The sequence below is a fragment of the Carcharodon carcharias genome, chromosome 3, assembly GCF_017639515.1.
Source record: "Carcharodon carcharias isolate sCarCar2 chromosome 3, sCarCar2.pri, whole genome shotgun sequence".
Lineage (NCBI taxonomy): Eukaryota > Metazoa > Chordata > Chondrichthyes > Lamniformes > Lamnidae > Carcharodon > Carcharodon carcharias.
In genome coordinates, this window is record NC_054469.1 from 170,493,842 (window position 1) to 170,521,359 (window position 27,518).

At 43.3% G+C, this 27,518-nt stretch overlaps 1 protein-coding gene across 2 annotated transcripts in view; it reads right to left on the reverse strand.

The window, feature by feature from the left end:
- Window positions 1–23,330, reverse strand: part of LOC121275689 (1-aminocyclopropane-1-carboxylate synthase-like protein 1) — a 50,944-nt gene extending 27,614 nt beyond the window's left edge. Inside the window, exons 1-7 of one of the 2 annotated variants that reach the window (XM_041183249.1) lie at window positions 23,101–23,330; window positions 10,890–10,949; window positions 10,539–10,612; window positions 6,210–6,279; window positions 1,701–1,767; window positions 1,530–1,627; window positions 1,363–1,440 (exon numbers count right to left, since the gene is read on the reverse strand). In XM_041183249.1, coding sequence (XP_041039183.1) covers window positions 1,363–1,440; window positions 1,530–1,627; window positions 1,701–1,767; window positions 6,210–6,279; window positions 10,539–10,612; window positions 10,890–10,949; window positions 23,101–23,220 — 567 coding nt within the window. In that variant the 5' untranslated portion in view covers window positions 23,221–23,330. Of the gene's footprint in view, window positions 1–1,362; window positions 1,441–1,529; window positions 1,628–1,700; window positions 1,768–6,209; window positions 6,280–10,538; window positions 10,613–10,889; window positions 10,950–16,887; window positions 17,645–23,100 lie in introns of those variants that run through there. The other variant, XR_005942545.1, reaches the window with a different exon arrangement.
- Window positions 23,331–27,518: the final 4,188 nt, after the last annotated feature.

Genomic DNA, 27,518 nt, shown 5'->3' on the forward strand with positions numbered 1-27,518 from the left:
ATTATGAAAGATTTCAACCACCCCTAAACTGGCAAGCAGTGAAAGGGGAGAAGAAAATGGAGTTTTAACAACATATACAAGACTGGTTGTGACCCAAATAAACCCAACAAGTGAGGAAGCACAGTTAAACCTAGCAATGTGAAAATAAATGGACCAGCTAAGGGAAATAAGCAGAGATTACAATATGGATAAGATTAAGATAATGAGTGAAGGGGATATAGATAATAATTTAACAAAGTAATACATTAGAGAAAATCAAATCTATGAGGGAATGAGCTTGCAGCTAAGGGTGGTAAACGAGGCAAATATATTGAAAAATGTAGTACAGTCAGTCATAATTAAATACAAGGTCAATTGGAAAATATATCCTACTAAAAAGAATAAACTAGCCAAGAATGAGATATCCTGGATACATAAAGAGGTGAGGATAAAATTGAAACTAAAGAAAAAAGGCATAAAACAGTCAATCAAAAGGATAGCGAAAGTGAACTTGATGGCACAAAACAGTTGGTTTTGTCATGTTGCATACTTGGTACACAAAACTATGAGCTAATAATTTTTCACATCTTACCATTGACTGTAAGTACCATGGTCAATTATACATTTTGCTCATGCAACGCAGTTTGCCTACAATGGTTAAAAAAAATCTGCTTTTTGTGTGTCTGATGTTTAAGCAATGGACAGAAAATGGAAAGGTATTAACATATATGCAATAATAATTTAGTGTTAAAGCTTTCAGCCCTGCTTCATTGCCAATTGTGCTCATACCAACATTTTTGTATAGCATTAGTTGCACTGTATAATCAAGCTCCTGAATATTCTAATGTACTACTTTATTGTACACCTATAGCCATGAAACATTACTGGCATAAACACATAACTACATCCGCCATAGCTCAGTGGGTAGCACTTTTGTCTGAGTTAGAAGGTTGTGGGTTGGTTCATGTCTCACTCCAGAAATTCAAGGACAAATACATGGGCTGACACTCCAATGCAATGCTCCACTGTCAGAGGTGTTATCTTTCAAATAAGACAAACCAAGTCCTCCATCTGCCCTCTTAGGCAGATGAAAAAATTGCATGGTACTATTTCAAAGAAGAGCAGGGGAATTAATCCCTTGTTCTGGCCAATATTTATCCCTCAAATCAACATCACAAAAGCAAATTATCTGGTCATTATCACACTACTTTTTCTGGGAGTGAGTTGTGCACAAATCAGTTGCTACGTTTCCTACATTACAACAGTGACTTCAATACAAAAGTACTTAACTGGCTGTGAAGCGCTTTGGATCATCCTGAGATTGTGAAATAAATAAAATACAAATGCAAGTCTTTCTTTCTTCCTAAAACATTTTAAGCATACCTGCACCTTTGCTTTCTGCAAAGCTGCTTCAAGTTTTTTCACTGTTAGCTGAAAGGGAAAGCTTTCACCTTCTAACATCTAGAAATAAACATTTAAAAGAATCTTAATCTACCCATTGCAATTTTAGACTAAAAATAAAAATTAGGGGAAACATCTCATTCACATACCTTACTATCCAAAGGTACATGCACAGCTTGCACTTCTCCATACAGCCACATATCTGGGTGCACACCACCAAAATATGGAGTTGGAATCAGGTAGCCATCTTTAAAAAAGGAAAATCAGTTTTACTCGAGTCAAAAAAATTTAAGCAAAATAAAAATAATGTCTGCATTTACCTCCAGGGTCAAATAAAACCATAGAGAGTGCAGCAAAGATGGAACAACATCCATTCATAACCACAATCTAAAAAACACAGAAAATGAAGTCAAAGCCAGTAGTTAAAAAAAATCTATTTTTGGCAAGAGACATTAATTTACCGTGTCTGATGTTATTTATTTCAAAATATTCTCTAAAAACACCCTACGCTTACAGGGCATGTCAACGTGAACAATCATGCACACTTAACAACTGAAAGAAGTTCAGGGACAAAACAAATAGTTCAGATATAGCGTAGAATTTGATACACACACAGGGAAAGCGGTTATCACCATTGGCCAACTCATGAAACACGCATGGAATAACATCATGCTGACTGATGGTTTATAAGGCCTGTGTTCTTAGCACTTTGCTGTATGACTGTGAACCAGGGGACACTTACTGCCATCAAGAAGTACAAAAATTTCCACCTTCGCTGTCTGCAGCAATTATGGATATAGCCTAGCAAAATAAAATCACAAATGCAGCAGTCCTCTCAAAGGCAGAGCTCTCAGGTTTGTTAGCACTCAAAGAAGCAGCTTCATTGGCTTGGGCATGTCCGCAGGATGGAAAAGGGTCGCACACCTGTTTGGTGAGGTAGCCAGAGCCAGATGGTAAATAGGACATCCATTATCAGACCTGCAAGTCACTAGCTAACAAAAGAGGGAAATGGCAACACCTCCTGTGGGCAGGCATGCACCACTGCTATGACCAGTGGCTCGGCAACAGGCGCAAGGCCAAAAACAATAATCCACAACACCTGGTAGCTTCATGTAGCTGAAGCATTTGCAACCATCTTCTTTGAGGATATAATAAGCAGAGTTGATAAAGGGAAACCAGTATATATAGTGTATTTGGATTTCCAGAAGGCATTCAATAAGGTGCCACACAAAAGGTTATTGCACAAGATAGGAGCTCACGGTACTTGGGGTAATGTTTTAGCATGGATCGAGGATTGGTTAACACACAGAAGACAGAGAGTTGGGATTAATTGGTCTTTCTCAGTTTGGAAGTACGTAACTTGTGAAGTGCCACAAGGATCAGTCCTAGGGCCTTAATTATTTACTATCTATATTAATGACTTGGAGGAAAGGGTAGGGTGTAATGTATCCAAATTTGCTGATGATACAAAAATAGGTGGGAGGGCATGTTGTGATGAGGGCATAAGGAACCTGCAAGGGGATACAGATAGGTTGAGTGGGTGGGCAAAATCTTGGCAGATGGAGTTTAATATAGAAGAGTGTGAGGTCATGCACTCTGGTAGGAAGAATCAAAAGGCAGACTATTATTTAAATAAAGAGAGACTTCAAAAAATGCAGCACAGAGGGACATGGGTGTTCTTGTGCATGAAGCACAAAAAGTTAGCATGCAGGTGCAGCGTAATTAAGAAGGAAAATTGAATTTTGACCTGTATCGCTAGGGGATTGGAGTTTAAAAATACAGAAGTCTTGTTGCAACTGTACAGGGTGTTGGTGAGGCCACATCTGATGTATTGTGTACAGTTTTGGTCCCCGCATTTAAGAATGGACAGACTGGCATTGGAGGCAGTTCAAAAGAGATTCACTAAGCTGATTCCTGGGATGAAGGGGTTGATTTATCAAGAATGGTTAAACAGATTAGACCTTTATTCATTAGAGTTTAGAAGAATGAAGGGTGTGATCTTATTGAAACATACAAGATTTTGAGGGGACTTGACAGGGTAGATGTTGAGAAGATGTTGCCACTAGTGGGTGAGTCTCGAACGAGGGGATATAGTTACAGAATAAGGGGACACTCATTTAAAACGGATATGCGAAGGAATTTCTTCTCTCAGAGGGTAGCAAATGTCTGGAATTCTCCTAACCAGACAGTTGTGGAGGCTAGATCACTGAAAGTGTTTAAAGACAAGGTAGATAGATTTTTGATATATCAGGGAGTTGAAAGCTATGAGGAGCTGGCACGAAAGAGGAGTTTAGGTCTGGGGCAGATCAGCCATGATCTTATTGAATGGCAGGGCAGGTTTGAAGGGCCAAATGGCCCACTCCCGCTCCTATTTCTTTTGTTCTCTTCAATCAGAAATGCTAACTGGATGATCCATCTCAGCCTCCTCCTGGATGCTCCCAGCATTATCGATGTCAGTCTTCAAACAATTTGATTCACTCCACGTGATGTCAAGGGATGGCTGAAGGTGCCAGATACAGCAAAAGCCACAACAACTGTAGCTTGGTCTCCGGAGCTAGCCACCCCCTTAGCAAAGCTCCATTACAGCTACAACACTGGCATCCAATCGACAGTGTGGAAAATTGCTCTGGTATGTCTGTCCACAAGGGGAACAAATTCAACTTGGTCAGTTATCGCCTCATCAGTCTACATTCAAATCAGCAGCAAAATGATGGAAGGTTTCAGCGACAATGCTATCAAGTGGCACCTACTCAACAACAACCTGCTCACCAATGCTCAGTTTGGGTTACACCAGACCTCGTTGCACGGGGTCTAAACATGGACAAAAGGGCTGAATTCAAGAAGTAAGGTGACTTTGCATCAAGGCAGCATCTGATCGAGTGTAGCATCAAGGAGCCCTGGCAAAATTGAAGTCAATGGGAATCAGGAGAAAAACTCTCCACTGGTTGCAGTCATAACTTGCACAAAGGAAGATGTTTGTCGTTGTTGGAGGCAAATCATCTCAGCTCCAGGGCACTGTTGCAGAATTCCTCAAGGTAGCATCCTAGGCCCAATCATCTTCAGTATCTTGCTTTCAACGTAAAGTCAGAAATGCGGATGTTCACTGATGATTGCAGAGTGTTCAGTATAATTTACAACTCCTCAGATACACAAGCAGTCCATGCATGGCTGCAATAAGATCTGGATAATGTTCAGGTTTGGGCTGATAAGTGGCAAGTAATGTTTAGATCTAAGAAGTGTCGGGCAATAACCAAATCCAACAATACAGAATCCAATGATCTCCCCTTGCTGTTCAACAGTATTATCACTGCAACTCCCACCATCAACATTCCCAGCATTACCACTGACTGGGCCCGCCATATAAATGCTGTGGCTACAAGAGCTGGTCAGAGGCTGAGAATTCTGCAGCAAGTAACTCATCTCCTGATTCCGCAAAGCCTGTCCACCATCTACAAGGCACAAGTCAGGAGTGTGGTCCTGTTTGATCCACCTGCCTGGATGATTGCAGCTCCAAAAACACTCAAAAAACTTGACACTATTCAAGACAAAGCGGCACATCTGAATGCCAGTCCATCCGCCATCTGGGACATTCACTCTTTCCACCACTGGCTCACAGTACGAGCTGTATGTACCTCCTACAAGATGCACTCTAGTAACTTGCCAAGACTCCTTCAACAGCACATTCAAAACACAGGATCTCTACCATCTAGAAGATCCAAGGGCAGCAGCCTCACAGGAACAAGGCACCTGCAAGCTCCCCTTCGGGTCACACACTATCCTGACTTGGAATAATATCACTGTCAGTAGGTCAACATCCTGGAACTTCCTCCTGAACTGCACTGTAGCACATGGGCTGCAGAGATTCTGTTAAGGCAGAGGAGTGGGACTAGGTGGAATGCTCTTTCAGAGAGCCAGTGCAGGCTCGATGGACCGAAAGGCCTCCTTCTGCATTGTAAATATTCAAGAAGGTAGCTCATCTCTACCTGCTCAAGGGCAATTAAGGATGGACAGTAATTGCTGGTCTTGCCAGCAATACTCACATCCCAAGAACAAATTAAAAAACAATTTATGCACCCTGACAGTAAAATAAGAAAAGGACCATTTTAATTTTGTTTGACTACGTACCTCTGCCATGATAGCCATGGAACAAAATTGCACCTCTACAGATAAGAATTAACAGTACCATTTTCTTGTTCTGTCCAAAACAGAAACTGCAAAATGTTTTATTTAGTAAACAGTGTCACCATTTGCTTTGCCCTCTGATATTGCTCAGCCACCACCTGGCATGGAAAAAAATATGGTAAGAAAAGTTCTGACAGAACAAAAACTAGCTACAAGCTAGTCTTAGCAATAAAATCCATTGCTTTACTTCAGCTATTGAACAGCACCACACGAGAAAACTAATTCAGAAGAAAAACATGAACCTATGCGAAGTGAAAAGAATTGCAATCTATGGAGTCTGCTAGGCTGAAAAAACACACTGCACAAGCAATGAGCAAGGGCAACACAGAATTAACTCACCATCGACCATCAGAAAACATACTGTGCATTTCCAGACAGATAGCGAAGTTAAAACTACAGATTCTTAATACAGATTTGTCAGCCAGCACTTTTGACCCCAATATATTAAAGGATAAAACAACAACAATGTGAAGAAATCACCAAATCCCAGCCCTAGTAACTTCAATCCCATCCTCATTTCACTGAAATGTCTTCTTAGGGGATAAGTAAGATTCCAAGTCAAGTGTAATTACCCATCACTAAACAAAAATACAACCTGAAGAGAGAATTAAATATGAAAGGCAAAATAAAGCACTGATATTTCTTACGTGCTCTGGATTCAATGCTTTTGAAGCTCTGGCATACTCAGTGAGAAATTTGGCAATTTCTTCTCTGAAACTGAAACACATACAGAAATTGTAGGAAGGAACATGCAATTTTGTTCACTAATATTATGACATACATTTGCTCCAGCAAAAGTAAGAAAAAAGATTTTAGCAGATTCAACAATCATTAATTGTTCTATTTGTTTATTTAAAGTTTAAGGATATATCCAAGTCTATAAATTATCTAGGGTTACAAAAGTTCTGAAATCTGTTTTGAAGAAACTTAGGAAAAGCTTGCTTAAAAGGTACAAACACCAAAGCACACAATTTTGATTCTATATCGATGCATCAAGAGACACTTTTGTGAAAAAGGACATCCCTCACTTTCATAGCATTAACTTTAAAATCAGTCGAAGGAAAGAAATAAAACACATGCCTAAATGAATACACGTCATAAGAACATCAAATCCATGAACATAAGAAATAGGAGTAGGTTATATGGCCTCTTGGGACTACGCTGCCATTCAATAAGATTATGGCTGATCTGATCTTGGCCTCAACTCTACTCTCCTGTCCAACAGGCACAAGCTATTGGTACAACACTTCATATACTGCATAGATAAGAGAGGGGGTTACAAGGTGGATGAGCAAACTGACCATGGCATGAGCGAGAATCCAGGAGACTGCGCTGTCTGCCCGGTGCCAGGGTTCAGAACATCTGCTCAGGGCTGGCGAGGAACTTGCAGTGGGAGGGGGAAGGATCCAGTTGTCATGGTCCATTTGGGTACTAACAGCATAAATAGGGGTAGGAAAGAAGTTCTGTATAAGGAGTATGAGCAGCTAAGGGCTAAAGAAAACACAGGACTCAAGCAGTAATAATTTCTAGATTATTATCAAAGACTGATGTGGGAGAAATGGGTTTTGATTCATGGGGCACTGGCACCAGTACTGGGGAAAGTCGGAACTGTGCCATTGGAACAGCTTTCATCTGCAGGGACCAGTATTATGCCAAGTTAGATACCTAGGGTGGTAGACAGGGCTTTAAACTAAACAGTGGCGGAAAGAGGTCATGAGAAAGGAGATGTGGTAAACATGTAATACAGCAGGGTAGTAATTTGGTTAACGATAACCAAAGTGTGGCAGCAAGGGACAGAGTGTGCAAAACTTAGGCTGCCAAAGGGAGGAAGCATGCTGCCACCAAATTTAGTGACGCTTCCCTCAGGCACCTATTGGACACACTGGAGGCCCGCCTTAAAGTCCTCTACCTCCGCTCTGGGTAAAGGTGAGCAAGCAAGGTCATCAATCCAGCATGGGAGGCGGTGGCAGCTGTGGTCAGTGCCAACGCCCTGCAGAAGAACATAGTCATCCAGTGCCGAAAGAGGAGGAATGATCTCCTTGTGTCACCCTTCTCATCACTCTCAACTCACACATTCAAGCCCATCACACATTCACAAGGATGTCATTCACTGCCAGTTCAAGGGACATCATCATTCACACTCTCACACACATCTTCGTCTGGCCTGAGGATTTGTGTCCTCATCCCATCCACGGTACCGCTCACCACCCACACATGCTAGGCATCAGCTGGCCTGGCAGGCATCCTGCTTACACTCTCCATCCATATTCATGAAGGATAAGCTGGCACACAACAAAACAGAGAGATTACAGACTGCTGGAGGAATGCCTGGCATCAAGGTCCTCACAGACTTTGAAAATAGAGTTATCCAGCTGGCCGGCAACAATCTGGAGCATTCCTGTGCTGACGGCGGGGTCAGCGGTGTTCAACCACATGAGGACCCAGCAATATAACATCCATCAGTCAACCATGTTGTGAGTCACTTCCCCTATCACGCAGTCACTTGTCATGCACTAATTGTCTCTCCTTGCTTTCATAGGCACACCTGGGAAGCAGCTGAGGTGTACAACCCAGGTCTTCAAATCAAGCCCTGAAGAAACCTCGGAAGAAGGATCTGATGACGCTCTCATTGAAGACATGTCAAAGCACTCACCCACACCCACCACAAGCACAGAGACACACACCTTGGGTAGCCTCAGAGTCACAATCTGGTGAGCACCTCACACTGTCTGATCCACAGCAAGTGGTGGCAGGGACTTCCCATGTTTCCGGCACCCGGAGGACTGCTAAAGGACAGAAATCTGCTGAGTCCGAGTCACATGAGGAACCTCTGGACTTGGTCATACATCAGTTGCTGGAGCTGCAAAGGCAAGCTCAGCAACATGAGGAAGAAATGTCCACTTCACTCCTCAGATTGCATGCCACAACAGAGGAGTTCCGTCCACGTTCAGGCTGAGGTGATAGCATCTGCATGCCACCACACCAAAGTCAACACTAGCAGCATGGCAGCCACCATGGAGGCCTTGGTCCAGGATATCAGTCCTGCACTGCTGTGCGGGATGAACTCCATTGCTAACGCCATAGTGGGCCTCCAACAGTGTCAACGCAAGAGGGGCGTGGGGCAGCTCAATCTCACTCCAGCTTCCCCTTATCCTCAAGGGGCCAGGTGTCCTCAGGTACAAACAGGGAAGAAGATCAGCAGGGGCACACCCCGGGCCACCACCCAAACCATCCAAATTCCCTCTTCCTGTGACTCCACCAACTCAGCTCCACAGGCTGAAAAGAGTGCCACTGTCATACTTCAGGGCCCCAAAAGCAAGCCGGGGCACCCCAAGCCAGGGCATTCCAGAGGACACCAGTCAAGGTCATCACAGACAGGGTGTGGCAATCAGGAGGCTGCCTCCACCGGATGGAGTGGGACAGAGGTGGGTGGGGTTTCAGACAGCCAATGAGCGCACGACACACTGGCCATCAAAATGGTGGCCAGCACTCTCCTGCATGCGTGAAGGGGCCTTCAGGCTTAACAAAGAGAGATTCTTAGGACACATATCCTAACTCACTCATCTCTCTCTTGGGTTTTGCAGAATGAGAACATCAGGGTAATGGAACCTGATGAGTTAGCTGCATGCCTCGGGCTTATAGAGACCAGAGATGTGGAAGAAGAGAGCAGTGGAGCTGCCTGGCTCAACAAAGGGAATAGCACCTCCCTCAAGGTGAATGGGCGACATCCTGCTGAGCATGCAACTGAAGATCCACAGTGAGCCATCACTCGTAGACGCCTCACTAGACCCAGGGTCTACAGATGGTGCCTGCAGATTCCTGCAGATGACTGAGAAACAGTGTCTCCGAAGACAGGAAACTGGTCGATCACATATGCCATCTGCTGCATGATTTGGACTACGGGGATATAGAGGGCATCCAGTGGACATGAAAGTGTCCTGATGAGTGCAAGGCGAAAAGCTTCAACATGTTTCTTTTTTCTGTGATAAATAAATAAAGTCTTCTGTAATTCATACTTTTAATAGGATTGAATTAAATAATTAAACTGCTGCATGATGAAATTCTAGCTTTGCTCAAGACTAATATTTCAAAATACCATATGGCTCGAAATAAAATGCCTACTGGCACTAACATTTTTCATTTAAAAAGCTTGGTTTTACTGATGTTTGGGGACTAAAATGATTAATACAGAGGAAAATAATGTTTTAATAGTAGATTTAGAAATTATATGGCCAACACATTTTCTTAGAGACCCTGCACCTCAAAATTTCCTACACCAGTGCCTGTATGCAACTGCTTAGTTTAAAGCCCTACCAACACATGATAGAAACATTTTCATCAAATTATAAAGCGAGTTCCTATGTAGCGTATTTTTACAAAAATGGGCAATCAATTTTCTTCTGTTATGGGCTTCAATTCTGCTAGCCATAACACACTGTTCACCTTTTGTTCTACTGTTAGCATTTTCAATCAGCAAAAATTGACACAGCATTCATAACATTAACATTAAAAAATATGAATTATGCTGACATATGCCGTTTGCAGTTTGCTTCTATCATATGTACATCCAAAATTATCAAAGTTTAAATCTGCACAAGGATTTTATTAACATCCTGTAAAATGAAACTAAATACAGCATTTTCAGGATAATATATCCATTTTGCAGTTAAGATATGGACATGCAGGAGATGAGAGAGTAATTTTTATTTTTCTACCTGTGCAATAACCTGGCGGAATACAGTGGCCAGCCACTGTAGAATCCCTCCAACATTAGTTTAATTGAAACCAATGAAATGGAATTCTGATCATTTCTAGAATGGATGGGCAAGGGCAAACGACACCTCCAACTTAACCAACGAAGTTGAAAATCACTCCACATTCATTCATGCCTATTTAAATAAGGCATCTTTTTCCCTTCCCCCCCACCATGTGATATATTTTCCCTTTAAAAGTATGAAGTATTAGATTGTTCTTACCTCTCAATGCCTTGAACATTGGAATACTGTAACAAGTGAGGTGCAATGTTGCTTCCACCATTAAGTCTGTTAAACTTTGAACAGAGGGATAAAATATATTTACAAATATATTTGAAACTGAAAATGTAGCTTCTAGAACCACTTACTAATGAAATAAAAATTACGAACTACAGTTTTATAATCTGAAAAAGTCTCAAGTTTTATTAGGAGAGCAAGTTCAATTGAAATATCAACATCAAAAACAAACTTAGCTCCATGGCGCAAGAAATATGATACCTCCGTTCAAAAACATTCCCACAGGCAAGTGCTTACAGTAGCTGAAAGTTACTTTTCTGTATTTCACATACTCACCCACTCTTCTATCAAGTCAAAACAAAGTTTGTTCTCACTTGTTCCCAAATTCAGAACACCCTAAAAGACAAAAAAAAACTTATGAACAAAATATTGCAGATGCTGCATAAAATGCTGGAAATATCAGCAGGTCTGGCAGCATCCAGAGAAAGAAACAGAGTTAACGTTACAAGTCAACGACCCTTCATCCAAACTCATTTTTTCATGGCACTCTTGTAGATGTGAATGCAGATACAAAAGCACTTCAAATGTCGTCATACTGTAAGAGCTACTAATAGGATGACGCAAAACTTAACTGGACAAACCACATAAATACTGTGGCTATAAAAGTGGGCTGCAGGCTGGGTACTCTGTGGCATGTGACTCACCTCCTGACTCCCAAAACCTTTTTATCCTCTACAAGACACAAGTCAGGAGCGTGATCAAATACTCTACACCTGCCTGGCTGAGCTCTACTCCAATCACACTTCAGAAACTCAATGCTGTCCAGAACAAAGTAGCTTATTTGCTTGCCAAGCCATCACCTTAAGCATTCACTCCCTCTCCACCGGTGTATCATGGCTGCCGCATGCATCACTGACAAGATGCACGCAGCAACTCACCAAGGCTCCTTCAATAACATATTCCAAACCTATGATCCCTATCGCCTAGAAGGACAAGGGCAACAGACAGATGGGAACACAATGAGCTGCGAGTTCCCCTCCAGGTCACACCCCATCCTGACTTGGAAACATAGGAGTTTCTTTATCATCTCAGAGTCAAAATCCTGCAAAACCCTCCCTAACAACACCATGAACATACCTACACTACACAGAATGCAATGATTCAAGGATGCAGCTCAACACCACCTTCTCCAAGACAATCAGGGATGGGAAAGAAAATGCTGCTCTTGCCAGAGCCACCAATATTCTGCAAAACAGTAAATAAGAAACTTATTTCTGATGCAGCATAAATTGGCAAGCCATTGGGATATAGGAACTAGAATAGGTCATTTAGCCTTCAATGAGATCAGGGCTGATCTGAAGCCTGACTCCATATATCCCTTAAAATCTTTGGTTAAAATAAAAGGTTTAAAGAATTTCAGATTTAAAGTTAACAACTGATCTAGCATTCAATTGCCATTTCCAAAGAGGATTCCAAACTATGATCGAGATTGGTAGATTTCTACATATTAAGGACATGAAGAGATACAGGGATAGTGCAGGAAAATGGTGTTGAAGTTGAAGATCAGCCATGATCTCATTGAATGGCAGAGTGGGATCAAAGGGCTGAATGGCCTACTCCTGCTCCTATTTCTTATGTTCTAAACCTCAACCACCCTTGGTGGGCAAATTTTCATAATATCATTCCCAAAAGATTTTAACTGTGCTCCAGAGTACTAGAATTCCCAACAAGCATAAATAGTTTCTATCTGCCCTATCTGTTCCCCTTAATATCTTGAAAACTTTCTAACTCCCAAGCAATACAGGTTTGTAAAGTTTGGGTAGTTCTGCTCATAATTTGTAAACGCTTGACATCCAGGTAAAAATATGCTGCACTCGCTCCACGGCCAATACACTATACTCTTTTTAAGAACTGCTCACAGTACTCCACGTGTGGTATAGCTCCACTGGCCTTTTGGATTATTTTCTGTACCTGTTCATGACATTCTAATGTGTACCTGGACCCTCAAGTTTCTTTGGACCAATGAGCTCTTTAATTTTGTTTTTGTTGTGTGGCCCCTTTGATTTAAATGAACAGGACCTTCTTTTTGTGTGTGCTTGCCACTCACTATAACTTAGAGGTTGGCTTGCTTATACTCAGCCTGCACGGAAACTTACAGACTGCTGCACAGCCATGCAGCTTGGGGGGGGCGGGATATCGCTTTGGACCTCCACTTTGTTTCTAGCTTCTCACCATTTTCAAAGTACCTTCTTCTACCCCTTTTATGCCCAATGTGGATGACTTCACATTTATCTACACAGAAATCCATCTATCACAGTTTTCCCACCATTCACTTATTGGCATCACTTTGTAATTTTAAGCTTCCATATACATTACTTAAAATTTAGCCTCGTCTTTATGTCATTGGAAACTTTGGATACATAGCTTTCTATCCTAGTCGTTAATAAATAAAAAAATAAGCCGAATTGATGAGGCGCCAACAGATCATTGGATCTGCTAATACATGCTGCTAATTTGAATACATTCCCATCTATTGCTCAGATAATTTCATAACCAGATCAATAATTTGCCTTCAGCTCCAAGGGCTTCAATTCTAGCATCCCTTATGAGGAAGTTGAACATATGCCTTCTGGAAGTCTATAAAGGAACATCCATAGACATTTTTCTACACACTACTTCAATCAGATCATGTCTGATGAACCCATCTTTTAAAAAAATCCTTCAGTCGCTCATTTAATTAAAGATCCTAGTAATTTTCCAACAACAGATGTTAGGCTAACTGTCTATAATTCCATAACTTCCCTCTCTTACCCTTCTTAAACAGCAGGCTGACATGCACAACTTTCCTATCGAAAGGTACAGTTATTGAATCAAGCCAACTTTGGAAGATAAAGCTTGGCACCAGCAATATTCTCACCTATATCCTTTAAATCCCTTGCATGGAAACCACCTGGTCCAAGGGATTTGTCATGCTTCAGTGCTATTATTGCCTTCATTACTGTTATTTTATTTACATTAATTTTGATGAGTCCCTGATTCAATGCCATTTTTCATGCAATTTCCAGCGTGTTGACCTTTTCCTCCACTATAATGAAGCAAAGTAATTATTCAACATGTCTGCCATTTCCTGACTTTCACTGATATTATCACCTTTACCAGTTTTCATGGGGCCCATATTGCTCCTGACCACCCTCTCTTTCCTAATGTAATAGTAAAAATTGTGTTGATTTTGATACTCGCTGCAAGTTTATTTCATGCTACATATTTTGTAGTTCACTTATATCTGTTTCATTACCCTTTGCTGTTCTTTGTATCTTTCCTATTCTCAGAATCTATGCTATCTTTTGCCCTCTATATGCTTTCTTACCTCATATGTTATACGTGGCATTTTTTTGGCAAGTAAAGGTCTTCCCTCTTAGGGGTACAAACTGGTTATTTGAGCACAACCCATCCAATTTCTGGCATTTTACCCATTAACAGATTTGCCCAGCTTACCGCGTACAGTACCTATCTCATCCCACTGAAGTCAGCTAAATCTAAAAACTTTTTCACATTTCTCTCCTTCATTTTATGATGTTCATGTTATATTATTTGATAAATGTTCATGCACCACTAGGCTACTAACTAAATCTAGCTCATAACCCATTACTAAAATCTAATATGGCATGAACCCTTATTGGTTCTGGGACATTTCTGATATATGCTAACCTATCCTAATCTACATGAAAAAGTTAAAATCCACCATTAAAACCACTTTACCTTTGCTACATGCTTGTCTAATTTTCTGCATTTGTACAATCTACCACTTCACACTTGTTACCAGGAGGCCTATGCACCACTATCACCGCAGAAGAATAACAGCGACAGTGAAGGAGCCACGATATAGTTCCGAGTCAGGATGTTGAGCAGCTTGGACAGGAATTTTCAAGTGGGAGTGTTCCCATGCATCTGCTGCCGTTGTCTTTCTAAATGGTAGTGGTCGTGAGTTTGGAAGGTGCTGCCTTAGGAGCCTCAGTGAGTTTCTGCAGTGCATCTTGCAGGTGGTACGCACTGCTACCACTGTTCGTCAGCGGTGGAGGGAGTGAATGTTGGTGGAAGGGCTGCCTATCAAGCAGGGTCATGCTAGATGGTGTCAAGTTTGAATGTTGTTGGATCTGCACTCATCCAGGCAAACGAAGAGTATTCACAACCACTACCATCACAATCCTGACTTGTAGATGGTGGATAGACTTTGGGTACTCAGATGGTGCGCTACTCGCCATATAGTGTTCCTGGCCTCTGACCTACTCTTGTAGCCATGGTATTTATATGGCTGGTCTAGTTCAGTTTCTGGTCAATGGTAACCCCCAGGGCATTGATAGTGGGGGTATTCAGTGATGGTAATGCCATTGAATGTCAAGGGGCGATGGTTAGGTTCGCTCTTGTTGGAGATGGTCATTGCCTGACACTTGCGTGGTGCGAATGTTACTTGCCAGTTGTCAGCCCAAGCCTGGATATTATCCAGATCTTGCTGCATTTGGTCATGGACTGCTTCAGTATCTGAGTCATCATGAATGGTGCTGAACATTTTGCAATCATCAGCAAACATTCCCACTTCTGACCTTATGATGGAAGGTCATTGGTGAAGCAGCTGAAGATGTTTGAGCCTAGGTCACTACCCTGAGGAACTCCTGCAGTGATGTCCTGTAGTGAGATGATTGACCTCCAACCACCACAACCATCATCTCCTATTATTGAGGATGGGGATATTTGTGCAGCATCCTCCTCCAGTGATTTGTTTAATTGTCCACCACCATTCACAACTGGAGGCGGCAGGGCTGCAGTGCTTAAATCTGATCCATTGGTTGTGCATTTGCTCAGCTCCATCTATCATTTGCTACTTATGGTATTTGGTACACAACTAGTCCTGTGTTGTAGCTTCACCAGGTTGACACCTCATTTTTAGGCATGCCTGGTGCTGCTCCTGGCATGCACTCCTTCACTTTTCATTGAACCAGAATTGATCCCCTAGCTTAATGCGGTAGAGTAGGGGATATGCTAGGCCATGAGATTGTGGTCAAGTACAATTCTGCTGCTGCTGATGGCCCACAGCTCCTCATTGTTGCCCAGTTTTGAGTTGCTAGATTTGTTCAAAATGTACTCCATTTGGCAGTGGCATTGCCACACGATAGGGTGTATCCTCATTGTGAAGACAGGACTTCGTCTTCACAAGGACTGTGTGGTGATCACTCCTACAGATACTGTCATGGACAGATGCATCAGCATCAGGTAGGTTGGTGAGAATGAGATTAAGTATGTTTTTCCCTCCTGTTGGTTCCCTCACCACATGCCACAGACCCAGTCCAACAGCTATGTCCTTTAGGTCTGTGGTGGCGCTACCAAGCCACTCTTAGTGATAGACATTGAAGTCCCCCACCCAGAGTACATTCTGCCCCCTTGCATGGCAACAGCTCTCCTCCTAACACAACTTAAACACAGCTTTATAAACCACATAATTGACCGCTCAGGTACCAAATATTTATTTTAAAACATTTAAAAACACAACTTCAACTACAAAATGGCTAGCGATTGACACTGATCACATATGTAAATAGATGAGATTGTTAGTTGGACAAGTATAATGCTGTACCATTATGCAACGCCGTGCACCATAGAGTCCAATGCGCTTTAAAATCAAGGCATTATAAACTTGTGCCCTCTGACTATTGCAAGCACCAATACTGTTTAATTAAGTCGTGCCTGTATGAGCTAATCCCCTAATCGTGATAACTTGTGTATTCAATGGCATTTCTAATTGAGATGCGCCCAAAGGGAAATTGTAACTTCAAAGATAACAAGGAAATGTATACAAACCTTAGTTTGGATGCAACAGTGGCGGAAGTCCATTGAAATTAATATTACAGGGGAATGTCGGAAATGAATGGCTCTATAAGATTTCCTTGAGTAGAGATAACTCTTGCCAATTCGACTAGTGGGTAACAGCTGAGCTAGTTACTGTGCTTGGAATAGGTACAGGGAAAAGAAGCTCCACTATAAAACTTTTGTTCTCCAGGTCAGGTACTGAATTTGTTCCTGATTTCTTATAGTGTGACTTGAATTTACACAGCACCATTAATAGAGTAAAGCATCCAAGGCATTGCACAAGAATTTAATCAGGACAAAATCTAACACCAAGTCACAGAAGGAGATGTGAGGCCAGTGACCAATTGTTTGGTCAAAGAATAAAGGTTTCAGGCAGCATTTTAAGGAGTTTGCAGAGGACATTCCAGAGCTTAAGGCCTAGAGTTCAATGCACAGCCCCAATAGGATAAAGGAAGTGGGGATGCACAAGAGACCAGAGTAAATAAATTTTTATTGAATTTCAACTATGAGCATGTATTTATTTCCAAAATCAGTGATTACACACAAACTAGTGCAAGCAACATGTACATAACAGCCCGAATTTTGAAGCTGTAATAACAATGAAACTGTCAGCATTCAGTCATTATCCTGCGAAAATGGCTCCCACACAGAAGTAGTTAAACACAGAAATCAAAAAGTAGCTAGCAGGGTACTAGTTAAGTACGCACAAACTGTGATCTTTAGAAATCAATGAACTGACAAGAACTTACTCTTTTACTTGATAATTCCATTGTTAAAAACACCTGAAATATTGCACCTTGTTAATGAGTTGCGAGTTGACAGTGGTATAACTCATAACTAGTTCTGAACAACCTCTGCGGCCCTGAAAACAAATTTTATATTGTGTAATGTCAATTTCTTGCCATTACAAGTAAAAAAGCTTTCTAATGTTTCAGTTTGTTTGATATTTAAACATTTAAAGTGTATGTCCCAGTCTTTATTTCACTCTGCAAAATTTATTTCAAAACATTTTACTACTTTCTGGTTCAAATGACTAAGAAATTTTATATGTGATTGGCGGGTTACAATACTTGATGACATTATTGTTGCTAGACATCTGGAGAACGTCTTGACTTGGTGTCAGATTCAAATCAATGGTAGAAAGGTAAATGACACATCACAGAGATGGCTGGGTCTTTGTAGGCACTTTTCTTCAAGATCAGCAGCAAGCACCATCACTTCACAACTAACTGCAAAATCCAGCCAACATAAGTGAGAGAAGAAACAACATTTTTTATACATGTTAGAGCCCAAAAGTGAAAGAGTACTGTTGTTTTAGACAATTCATAAAAATATCTGTAGATGGAAAAATAACAAGTTGTTTCAATTTATTTTCCTTACCCAAAATCCCTCCCTGAAACTGTCTCCTCAGACTAAGAAAAAAAAACCACACAAATATCTAATAGGTTTACTTTTTCAAAAATAAAGTTCCATTCGATACATTAACCAATTTTTTTTCTCTTGTGTATTTCCAGTGTTATTTCAAATTTCGATCAGTCTTTGGCCAGGATTTTCTGCTCCCATTTGCAGCTGACTTTAAATCAGTGGTTGAGATCAGAGAAGGCCCTAACTGCATTTCCACAACAACGTAAATCCAGGACACGAATGTCCAGGCCCCCGAAACTGACCTGCCACATTTCCTGACATTCAATGGCATGACGTTAAATAAATTTGCATCTAATTATTGTAGGCCACACGTCAGAATCATCCACCACATCAGATGTAAATCCCACATCAGCGTGATTTACAAATGCCTTCAAAAGGGGACCTCAACTTAGAGAGAAACTCAGGTGTATACACACAACTTTCCACAGCACACGTGATGATCCTAGCAGCTCTGTGAATTCAGGGGGCCATAGGCAAGTCTTCGCAGCAGCTTCTTCATGGCTGGCTTGTGGTGCTGGGACAAGGGTGAGAAGGCAACCTTGGGACAAGGGTGACAGTGCTAGGTGAGACATGGCAGCACCGACTGAAGTTTGAGCACAAACATACGTGGACAGGAGGGGGGAGACAATGGCCAGGCTAATGGCAGAACAGATCAAAGATGAACACTCTTCCGCATCTGAGGGCAGTTAGCTGGAGATCAATTAACGTGCTTGGGGTCAGCCTAGCCAAGCAATTGTGCCCACTCAAGCAGCACTAATTCGTCACAGTGCCAATGATTGCTCCTCTACTGTTAGCCCCTCACGCCCACACTTCAAACTCCAATGAGTGCTATGGTGCTGCAGGACCATTGGGTGACTAGGCAAACCTGAGGATCCTGTTGGGAAAGGTGGCCATCAAACAATGATGGGGGTGCACTCCTAGTCCCTTGCATTATACTTCAGTTGACATTGAAAAGTCACCCTCATGGTCCAAGCAAACCATGAAGCCTTGGAGAGGTTAGGAAAATGCCTGTGCCTAAGGTGAAAGTTCAAGATGTAGTCGAATGGCCAAAGTTGCCATCACTTAGTCATGTGTTATGGGGTGGTGCTGGTTGTGGGCATGGTGGGCGTCCATGTGCTGGTCTGGACTCTATGGCATGCACTGAGGGGCTTTAAGGCAGCCATAGGCAATGACTTGACCAAGAGTGGTCCTTAGGATATAATTGCTGATCCTTGCGTGTCTCTCTTTGACATTGCAGTGAGGAGACCACCAGGAACATGGAGTCTGGTGATCTCATTGTCTGCCTGATTGTTTATAGGCAGGAGAGAAGGAGAAAAATGTGACGGAGGCACCTGGCTCACCAAAAAGGGAGGAGCAGAACACTGAAGACCAAGGGGTGGCATGGCCTCCTCCAAACACAGGGGATGAAACCCAGAGCTGTCATTCGTAGGCACATCGCTGGACCCTGAGGCTCCTCATCTGACTCAGGCTCAGTAGATTTCTGGTCTCAAAGTCTTCCAAATGCTGGAAACCTGGGAAATCCCTGCCGCTGCCTGCTGTGGATCAGACTGGGCGACATGCTCACCTGATTGTGACCCAGAGGCTACTCCAGAACAAAGGTCCTGAGGTGTGTCTCTCTGCACTTGGAGGGTGTGGGTGAACGCTGTGATAGGTCTTCAAAGTTGGGGTCTGCTGATTCCCCTTTCGTGGTGTCCTTGGGCTGAAGTCAAGGACCTGGCTCGGGGACCTCCTCGGTTGCTTCCCATGTGTGCCTGTGAAAGCGAGGAGAAATTAGTGAATGGTAGGGGACTGTGGAACAATGGACCTCATTCACAGCATGGTTGTCCAATAAATGTTGCATTGCTGGATCCTCACTTGGTTTAGTGCCACAGAACAGTCCAGATCGTTGCTAGCCAGCTGGGTGACTATTTTCAAAGACTGTGAGGACTATGATGTCAGGCATTCCTCCACCAGTCTGCAACCTCTCTCTTTTGTTGTGTGCCAGCTTGCCCTGCCTTGAATACAGATGGGAGAATGTAAGCAGGATGCCTGCCAGGCTAAATGAGAACAATGACTAGCACGTGTGGGTGCAGAGTGGTGCCATGAACAGGATGAGGAGACAATCCAAAAGGCAGATGAAGATATGTGATGGTGATGTCCCTTGAACTGGCAGTGAGAGAGATCCCTGTAGATGTATGTGAGAGTTGAGAATGATGAGAAGAGCGATTTACACTGGCAGCACGGAGAAGGTTATTCATCCTCTTTCGGCACTGGATGGCTGTCCTCTTTTGCAGGGCGTCGACGCTGATGACCACTGCCACCATCTACCAAGCAGGATTGTAATGCTGCTTGCTGGCCTTCACCCAGATTAGCAGTAGAGGGCTTTGCTGCGGGCCCCTGCTGCTTCCAGTCGGCACGCGAGAGAAGTGTCGCTAAAATTGGGGGCAGCGTGTTTCCTCCCTTTGTAAGCCATGAATTTCCAGCAGCTTCCAATTCCTTACAGAGTACTAGCTCTGTAAAGAGGCATCCCTTAAAATGATGCCCAGGTTACTAAAGGCCTGAGGTGACAACAGGACAGGCAAATCAGAGGCCTGCGATCCAACAGAAAACTCATGCTTCTGCGTTTTCTCAACAAAGTGGCACACAGTACAGCAGAAAAAGCCGCCGTTGCCATTGGCAGGTCAAGTGCTTTCCCCTCTTGATATCGTACTTTGCCAATTTCTGGGATGATCTTACCTCTAAAAAGCAAAATGGCGTTTTGAAAATGATTTGAACTTCTGATTTCTCTCTCACCGCCAAGGATTAGTGACCAGCTCAAAAATAGGATGAAGTTTTGTGCAGCTTTACTGCCAATGGTTTGCAGCTGATGGGCAGGCACAGATATTTTGTAGTTGATGGGTACATGGAAATGATGCAGTTTTTTTTTCAGTTGAGGTGTGGAGAGTTTTGCCATTGAATAAACATTAGAACAGGAGTAGGGTATTCAGCTCCTCAACAACATTTATCTTTCTTGGATCCAAAGTCGTTGACCTCACTTTTCTGCATGTTGAAGTCTATTAGTCATAGATTTTCCCACACAAACAATTTCTGAAAAGGGATACGTTGTGGAAAATTTGCGCCTTGCACTCATCAGGACAAACGCAAGAATGCCAAATTTCAAATGATCGTAATAATTTATACAACTAGAGAAAAGGTGCTGATGGGTTGGCAATCGACTCTGATTGGCCGAGGCATTACCATAGAGAAAGCGAAGGGAAACTACAGGTTCCCCAAGCTCCCTGGTTAAAAAATAAGGTGCATGGTTTGAACATATTCCTTTTGCTTGCAGAGAAAGGACAGTTCAGCAACATCATGAATGAATTTCAGTGCTGGAGAGGTGCTAGGTGCAGGGGCCATACATCTCAGTGATTGACTGATTGAATCAAACATGTTCCTTTAATTGTTTGTAACAGGCAGAGTAGTCTGTACTCAAGCAGCCCGAACTTGCAAAGCACAAAGGCCATTCAATGCGATTACGCAATTGGACAACACTTAAACATCCTGAGTGCGCTAATAGCTACACTAACAACCAATTTAAGATAATCAGTCAAGCTCATAACGTAGCTTATTTATGCATGCTAAAAGTGATGTCCATTCTTATGCAGGGACCCATTCTCTGCAAACAAAAGGAAAAAGTTTCAAGCCTTGTACCTTTAGCAATATTCAAGTTTTGTACTACCAAGTAACTATTAATCTATTTCCTTTTGTAACTCCCTGCTCCCATCTGAACTATTTACTGTGCATCCCAACATCTGCAAGTCTGGATACACAACCTTGCAATCCTTCAAAGTGATAGCTAAAAGTGGTGAAAAGCTGAAGTCCCAATAAAAATCCCTAGGGACCACCACTTGCTACGTGCTTCCAGAGTATTTACTCTCTGCATCCTACACCCTAATAAAATTCAAAGCCAGGACACAGGCTGCTTCCAATTTTGATCTCTGGGTGTGTGTCCCAAACTCTGCTGCCCATGCATTAATTCACAGCAAGTCCTGTTCCCCTATCACCCCTGTGCTCGCTGACTTTCACCGGCTCCTGGTTAAGCAAAGCTGATTTTAAAATTCTCATCATTATTTTCAAATACCTCCATGCCCTCGCCGCTCCTCATCTAAGTTACCTCCTCCAGCCCCACTAACCTCCAAGATAAAATTACTCTGATTCCGGCCTCTAGCGCTTCCCCAATTTTAATTGCTCTACCATTGGTGGCCGTGCCTTCAGTTGCCTTAGCCTCAAGCTCTTGTTGGGTCCCTATGACATGAAAACAAAAGCAGAACTTTACTCTTTTGCAATTTCTAAAAAAATGTACAGCCTCCAGCACAAAAAAGACTGCTACAACTCACATGGCCACAAGATTGATCCTTTATTTTAGAAGCTACTAATAGGAATTACAAACACAAAAGAATTATTCTCTCATCCTGGAGAATCTCATAACCCATCCTACAGACCCCTTGTAATCAACAAAATCAGAAGAAGTGCAGACAAACTGGCTCGCCAACCTGAACTATTAAAAAACAGAGATGTAAACTCATCATACGGAAAGAAGTGCTAATAGTCACCTCAGTTCTCTCCTAGTAGTATAGAATTCTGGCCAGAAGCACAGAAACTGATTCTTAAGCTGCAATTAACCATTAAAACGGCCATGTCGCATGACCAAAGCCTCTGGCCTTATGGGCCATTTTAACATTACATTTTTGGCCACATTGGCAGATTGCTGTTTTATCAGCTGGAAAGGACTGGCTAAGAAAACAATCAGTTACCATCTCTCAATTCCATGAAGTCTGCTTGACTTTAGACGTTGCTGATCAATGCCCGCCAAGTGGCCTAAGCACAAAGCTCATTATGTTGCAGCTTCAATCGTTTCAAGGATTTTCATGTAGTCATCTCCACACAGATGTTTGGCAGATATGGGGCGAGGGCGGCGCGAACGCTTGGCCGAGGCGGGGCGGACGCTTGGCCGAGGCGGGGCGGACGCTTGGCCGAGGCGGGGTGGGGCCGGCGCGGACGCTTGGACGGGGCGGGGACGTTTGGCCGAGATTAGGTGGGTGGAGGTAGCAGCATATCATCGTGGACTCTAATTTATTAAGAAATCTCCCGCGGACTAGATCAATCGGGAGCTTTATCACCCGGAGGCTTCCAGTGGAGAGATAAATACTAAGATGAGGAAAGAGTCCCCCGCCGATCCGCCGCCACAATAGTGTTACTCACTGCAGCGGCCGCGATCAGCCTCAGCATCGCTGGCTCTCACCTGAGGGTTGCTCCGCTCGTCGAACGGGTCTTTGCCATACATGGTGAATGCTTTACTCAGTATCCCTTGGTAACGGCCAATCCGCGCCCCTCCGCGAGAGACATAACAGTCGGCGGCCATCACAGTAATAGACACGGCCTCAAAAAATACATCCAAATAAACCGATTAATCACTAATGACTCCACTAAGCAACTGAAGGAACCGCCTGCCAGTAACGACTGCGCAAACGCAATACCGTTGTGCTCAAGGAAGTCAGTGATTGGTCAATAATACACGCCTGGTTATGACGCCAATCAGATGATAGCCAATGGGATTTGTGTATATCTCGCGCTGCCTCTTGCTCCACCCCCTTAATGGCTCAGCCACGTGGGAGGCTGCAAAGGACGAATGAGACAGGGTGTGCTAAAGTAACAAATACCAGAAACTGCGGATGCTGGAAATCCAAAACAAAAACAGAATTACCTGGAAAAACTCAGCAGGTCTGGCAGCATCGGCGGAGAAGAGAAGAGTTGACGTTTCGAGTCCTCATGACCGTTCTGTTTTTGTTTGCGATAAAGTCTTGTCAATTCGGAGCAATCTTACTACTCACGCCCTCTGCCCCCTACAAGGCCAAGGGGAGCGGAGTTTATCACACAGGATGAACAGAGTTGGCTGCCCCCGGAGGATAGCAGCTTTGTACTGTTACTGAAACTATTTTTGCCATCTTTCTGCACCTTGGCCACATTGCCAGGATCATGAGAATATAATTGCGCAAAGATGGGTGGCAAGTCAGAAGATCGGACAGAATATAAAGATAAGCAAAAAAATAACAAAAAGGTTAATAAGGAGCAAACAATTAGAGTACAAGAGAAAGATAGCTGGAAATATAATGATGGATAGTAAGAGTTTCTATAGATATTCAAATAAGAAAAATTAACAAAGTGAACGTTGGTCCCATAGAAAATGCATCTGAGAAATTGATAATGGAAAGTAGAGATGGCGGATGAATTGAACAGGTATTGTGCATCAGTCTTCACTATAAGGTGAGGAACCTACGAGATCTGGCCCATTGCTCAATTTAGTCCGGCCCACAGTAAGATTTCTAAAAATTAAAATTAGCTCATGTTTTGTGTAGAGTCTGAATATGGTACTAGATCTTTCTATTGTCTCAATGACTTTTTTTTGGTTGTCTCAGACGCTATTTTTAGTGAGACCTGTACAAACTCATCATAACAGCACAGCTGCTCATTTGTCTCTGTAACTGACTATGATGGTACGCAAAAACAATTAAGTCCCAGGTGAACTTTAGGACAGCGTTGAACTTTTGGGTTAGGAGGTGGTGGCACAGTGGATTGTCACTGGTCTGATAATCCAGAGGCCCGGCGGTAATGCTCTGGAGACCCAAGTTTGAATCCCGCCATGACAGATGGTGGGATTTGAATTCAATAAAAGTCTAATGATGACCATGAAACCATTGTTGATTGTCGTAAAAACACATCTGGTTCACCAATGTCCTTTAGGTAAGGAAATCTGTTGTAATCATCTGGTCTGGCCTACATGTGACTTTAGATCCGCAGTAATGTGGTTGACTCTTAAATGCCCTTTGAAATAGCCTAGCAAGCCACTCAGTTGTATCAAACGGCTGCAAAGACAATAAAATGAATGAAGCCGGACGGACCACTGGCGTCGACCTAGGCACCAGAAACAACAACTGCAAACCCAGCCCTGTCAACCCTGCAAAGTCGTTCTTAATAACATCAGGGTGCTTGTTCCAAAATTGGAAGAGCTGTCTCAAGACAAGTCAAGCAAAAGCCTGACATAGTCATCCTCACGGAATCATATCCTACAGATCATGTCCTAGACATCACCATCTCTTGGTATATCTTTTCACACCAGCAAGACAGACCCAGCAGAGGTGGTATACAGTCAGGAGGGAGTTGCCCTGGGAGTCCTCAAGATCAGCTCCAGCTCCCATGCAGTCTCATGGCATCAGGTCAAACATGGGCAAAGAAACCTCCTGCTCATTACCTCAGCATGTTCAACACCACTTGGAGGAAGCAGCGAAGGTGGCAAGGGCACAGAATTCAATGTCCATCACTAAGAGTAGCTTGGCAGCGCCATCAAAAAGCGAGCTGGCTAAGACCTAAAGGTCATGGCTGCTAGATTGAGTCTGCGGCAGGTGGTGAGGGAACCAATAAGAGGGAAAAACATACTTGACCACATCCTTACCAACCTGCCTGATGCCGATGCATCTGTCCATAATGGTATTGGAAGGAGTGACCACTGCACTGTCCTTGTGGAGACGAAGTCCCGTCCTCCCATTAAGGATACCCTCCATTGTGTTGTGTCGCACTGCCATTGTGCTAAATGGAATAGATTTCAAGTAGATCTAGCAAATCAAGACTGGGCAATCAGGACATGCTGTGGGCCATCAACAGCAGCAGAATTGTACTCAACCACAATTTGTAACCTCATGGTCTGGCATATCCCCCACTCTATCTTTACAACCAAGCCAGGGGATCAACTCTGGTTCAATGAAGAGTGCAGGGGAGCATGCCAGGAGCAGCACCAGGCATACCTAAGAATGAGGTGTCAACCTGGTGAAGCTACAACACAGGACTACTTAGGTACCAAAGACCATAAGCAGCATGTGATAGAAGGAGATAAGCAAATCCATAACCAATGGATCAGATCTAAGCTCTGCGGTCTTGCCGCACCCAGTCGTGAATGGTGGTGGACAATTAACTCACTGGAGGAAGAGGCTCCACAAATATTCCCATCCTCAATGATGTGGGAGACTAGCACATCAGTGCAAAACATAAGGCTGAAGCACTCGCAACAATCTTCAGCCAGAAATGCCAAGTGGATGACCCATCTCTGCCTCCTCCAGAGGTCCCCAGCATCACAGATGCCAGCCTGTGATGCCAGCCAATTCGACTCAATCAACATGATGCCAAGAAATGGATGAAGGCACTAGTTACTGCAAAGACTATGGATGCTGACAAATTTCTGGCAATAGTGCTGAAGACTTGTGCTCCAGAACTTGCCGCAACCCTAGCCAAGCTGTCCCAGCAACACAGACATCTACCCGGCAGTGTGGAAAATTGCCCAGGTATGTCCTGTGCACAAAAAGCAGGACAAATCCAACCTGGCCAATTACTGCCCCATCAGTCTACTCTCCGTCATCAGTCAAGTGATAGATAGGGTCATCAACAGTTTTATCAAGGGGCACTTGAATAATTATAGCCTGCTCACTGACGCTCTGTTTGGGTTCTGCCAGGGCCACTCAGCTCCTGACCTCATTACAGCTTTGGTTCAAACATGGACAAAAGAGCTGAACTCCCAAGGTAAAGTCAGAGTGACGGCCCTTGACAACAAGACCACATTTGACAGAATGTGGCATTGCAGAGCCCTAGCAAAACTGCGGTCAATGGGGATCAGGGGGTAAACTCTCCACTGGTTGGAGTCATAACTTGCACAAACAAAGATGGTTGTGGTTGTTGGAGATTAATCATCTCAGTTCCAAAACATCACTGCAGGATTTCCTCGGGGTAGTGTTATCGGCCCAACCATCTTCAGCTGTTTCAACAATTACCTTCCTTTCATCATAAGGTTAGGAGCGAGGATGCTTGCTGATGATTGCACAATGTTCAGCACCATTCGTGACTCTTCAGATACTGAAGCAGTCCATGTCCAAATGCAGCAAGACCTGCACAATATCCAGGCTTGGGCTGACAAGTGGCAAGTGACATTCGCACCCCACAGGTGCCAGGCAATGACTATATCCAACAAGACAGAATCTAACCATTGCCCCTTGACATTCAATGGCATTACCAACGCTGAAACCCCCACTATCAATGACCTGGGGGTTACCATTGACCAGAAACTGAACTGGACCAGCCATATAAATACTGTGGCTACAAGAGCAGGTCAGAGGCTAGGAATCCTGTGGCAAGTAATGCACCACCTGACTCCCCAAAGTCTGTCCACCATCTGTAAGGCACAAGTCAGGAGTGTGATGGAATTCTCTCCACTTGCCTGGATGCAGTTCCATCAACACTCAAGAACATTGACACCATTCAGGACAAAGCAGCCCGCTTGATTGGCACCCCTTCCACAAACATTCACACCCTCCACCGCTGACGAACAGTAGCAGCAGTTGAACCATCTACAAGATGCACTGCAGAAACTCACCAAGGCTCCTTAGGCAGCACCTTCCAAACTCACGATCGTCTAGAAGGACAAGTGCAGCAGATACATGGGAATGCCACGACCTGAAAGTTCCTCTCCAAGCCACTCACCATCCTGACCTAGAAATTTATCACCATTCCTTCACTGTCGCTGGGTCAAAATCCAGGAACTCCATCCCTAACAGCACTGTGGGTTTACCTATACCACATAGACTGCAGCGATTCAAGAAGGCAGCTCACCACCATCTT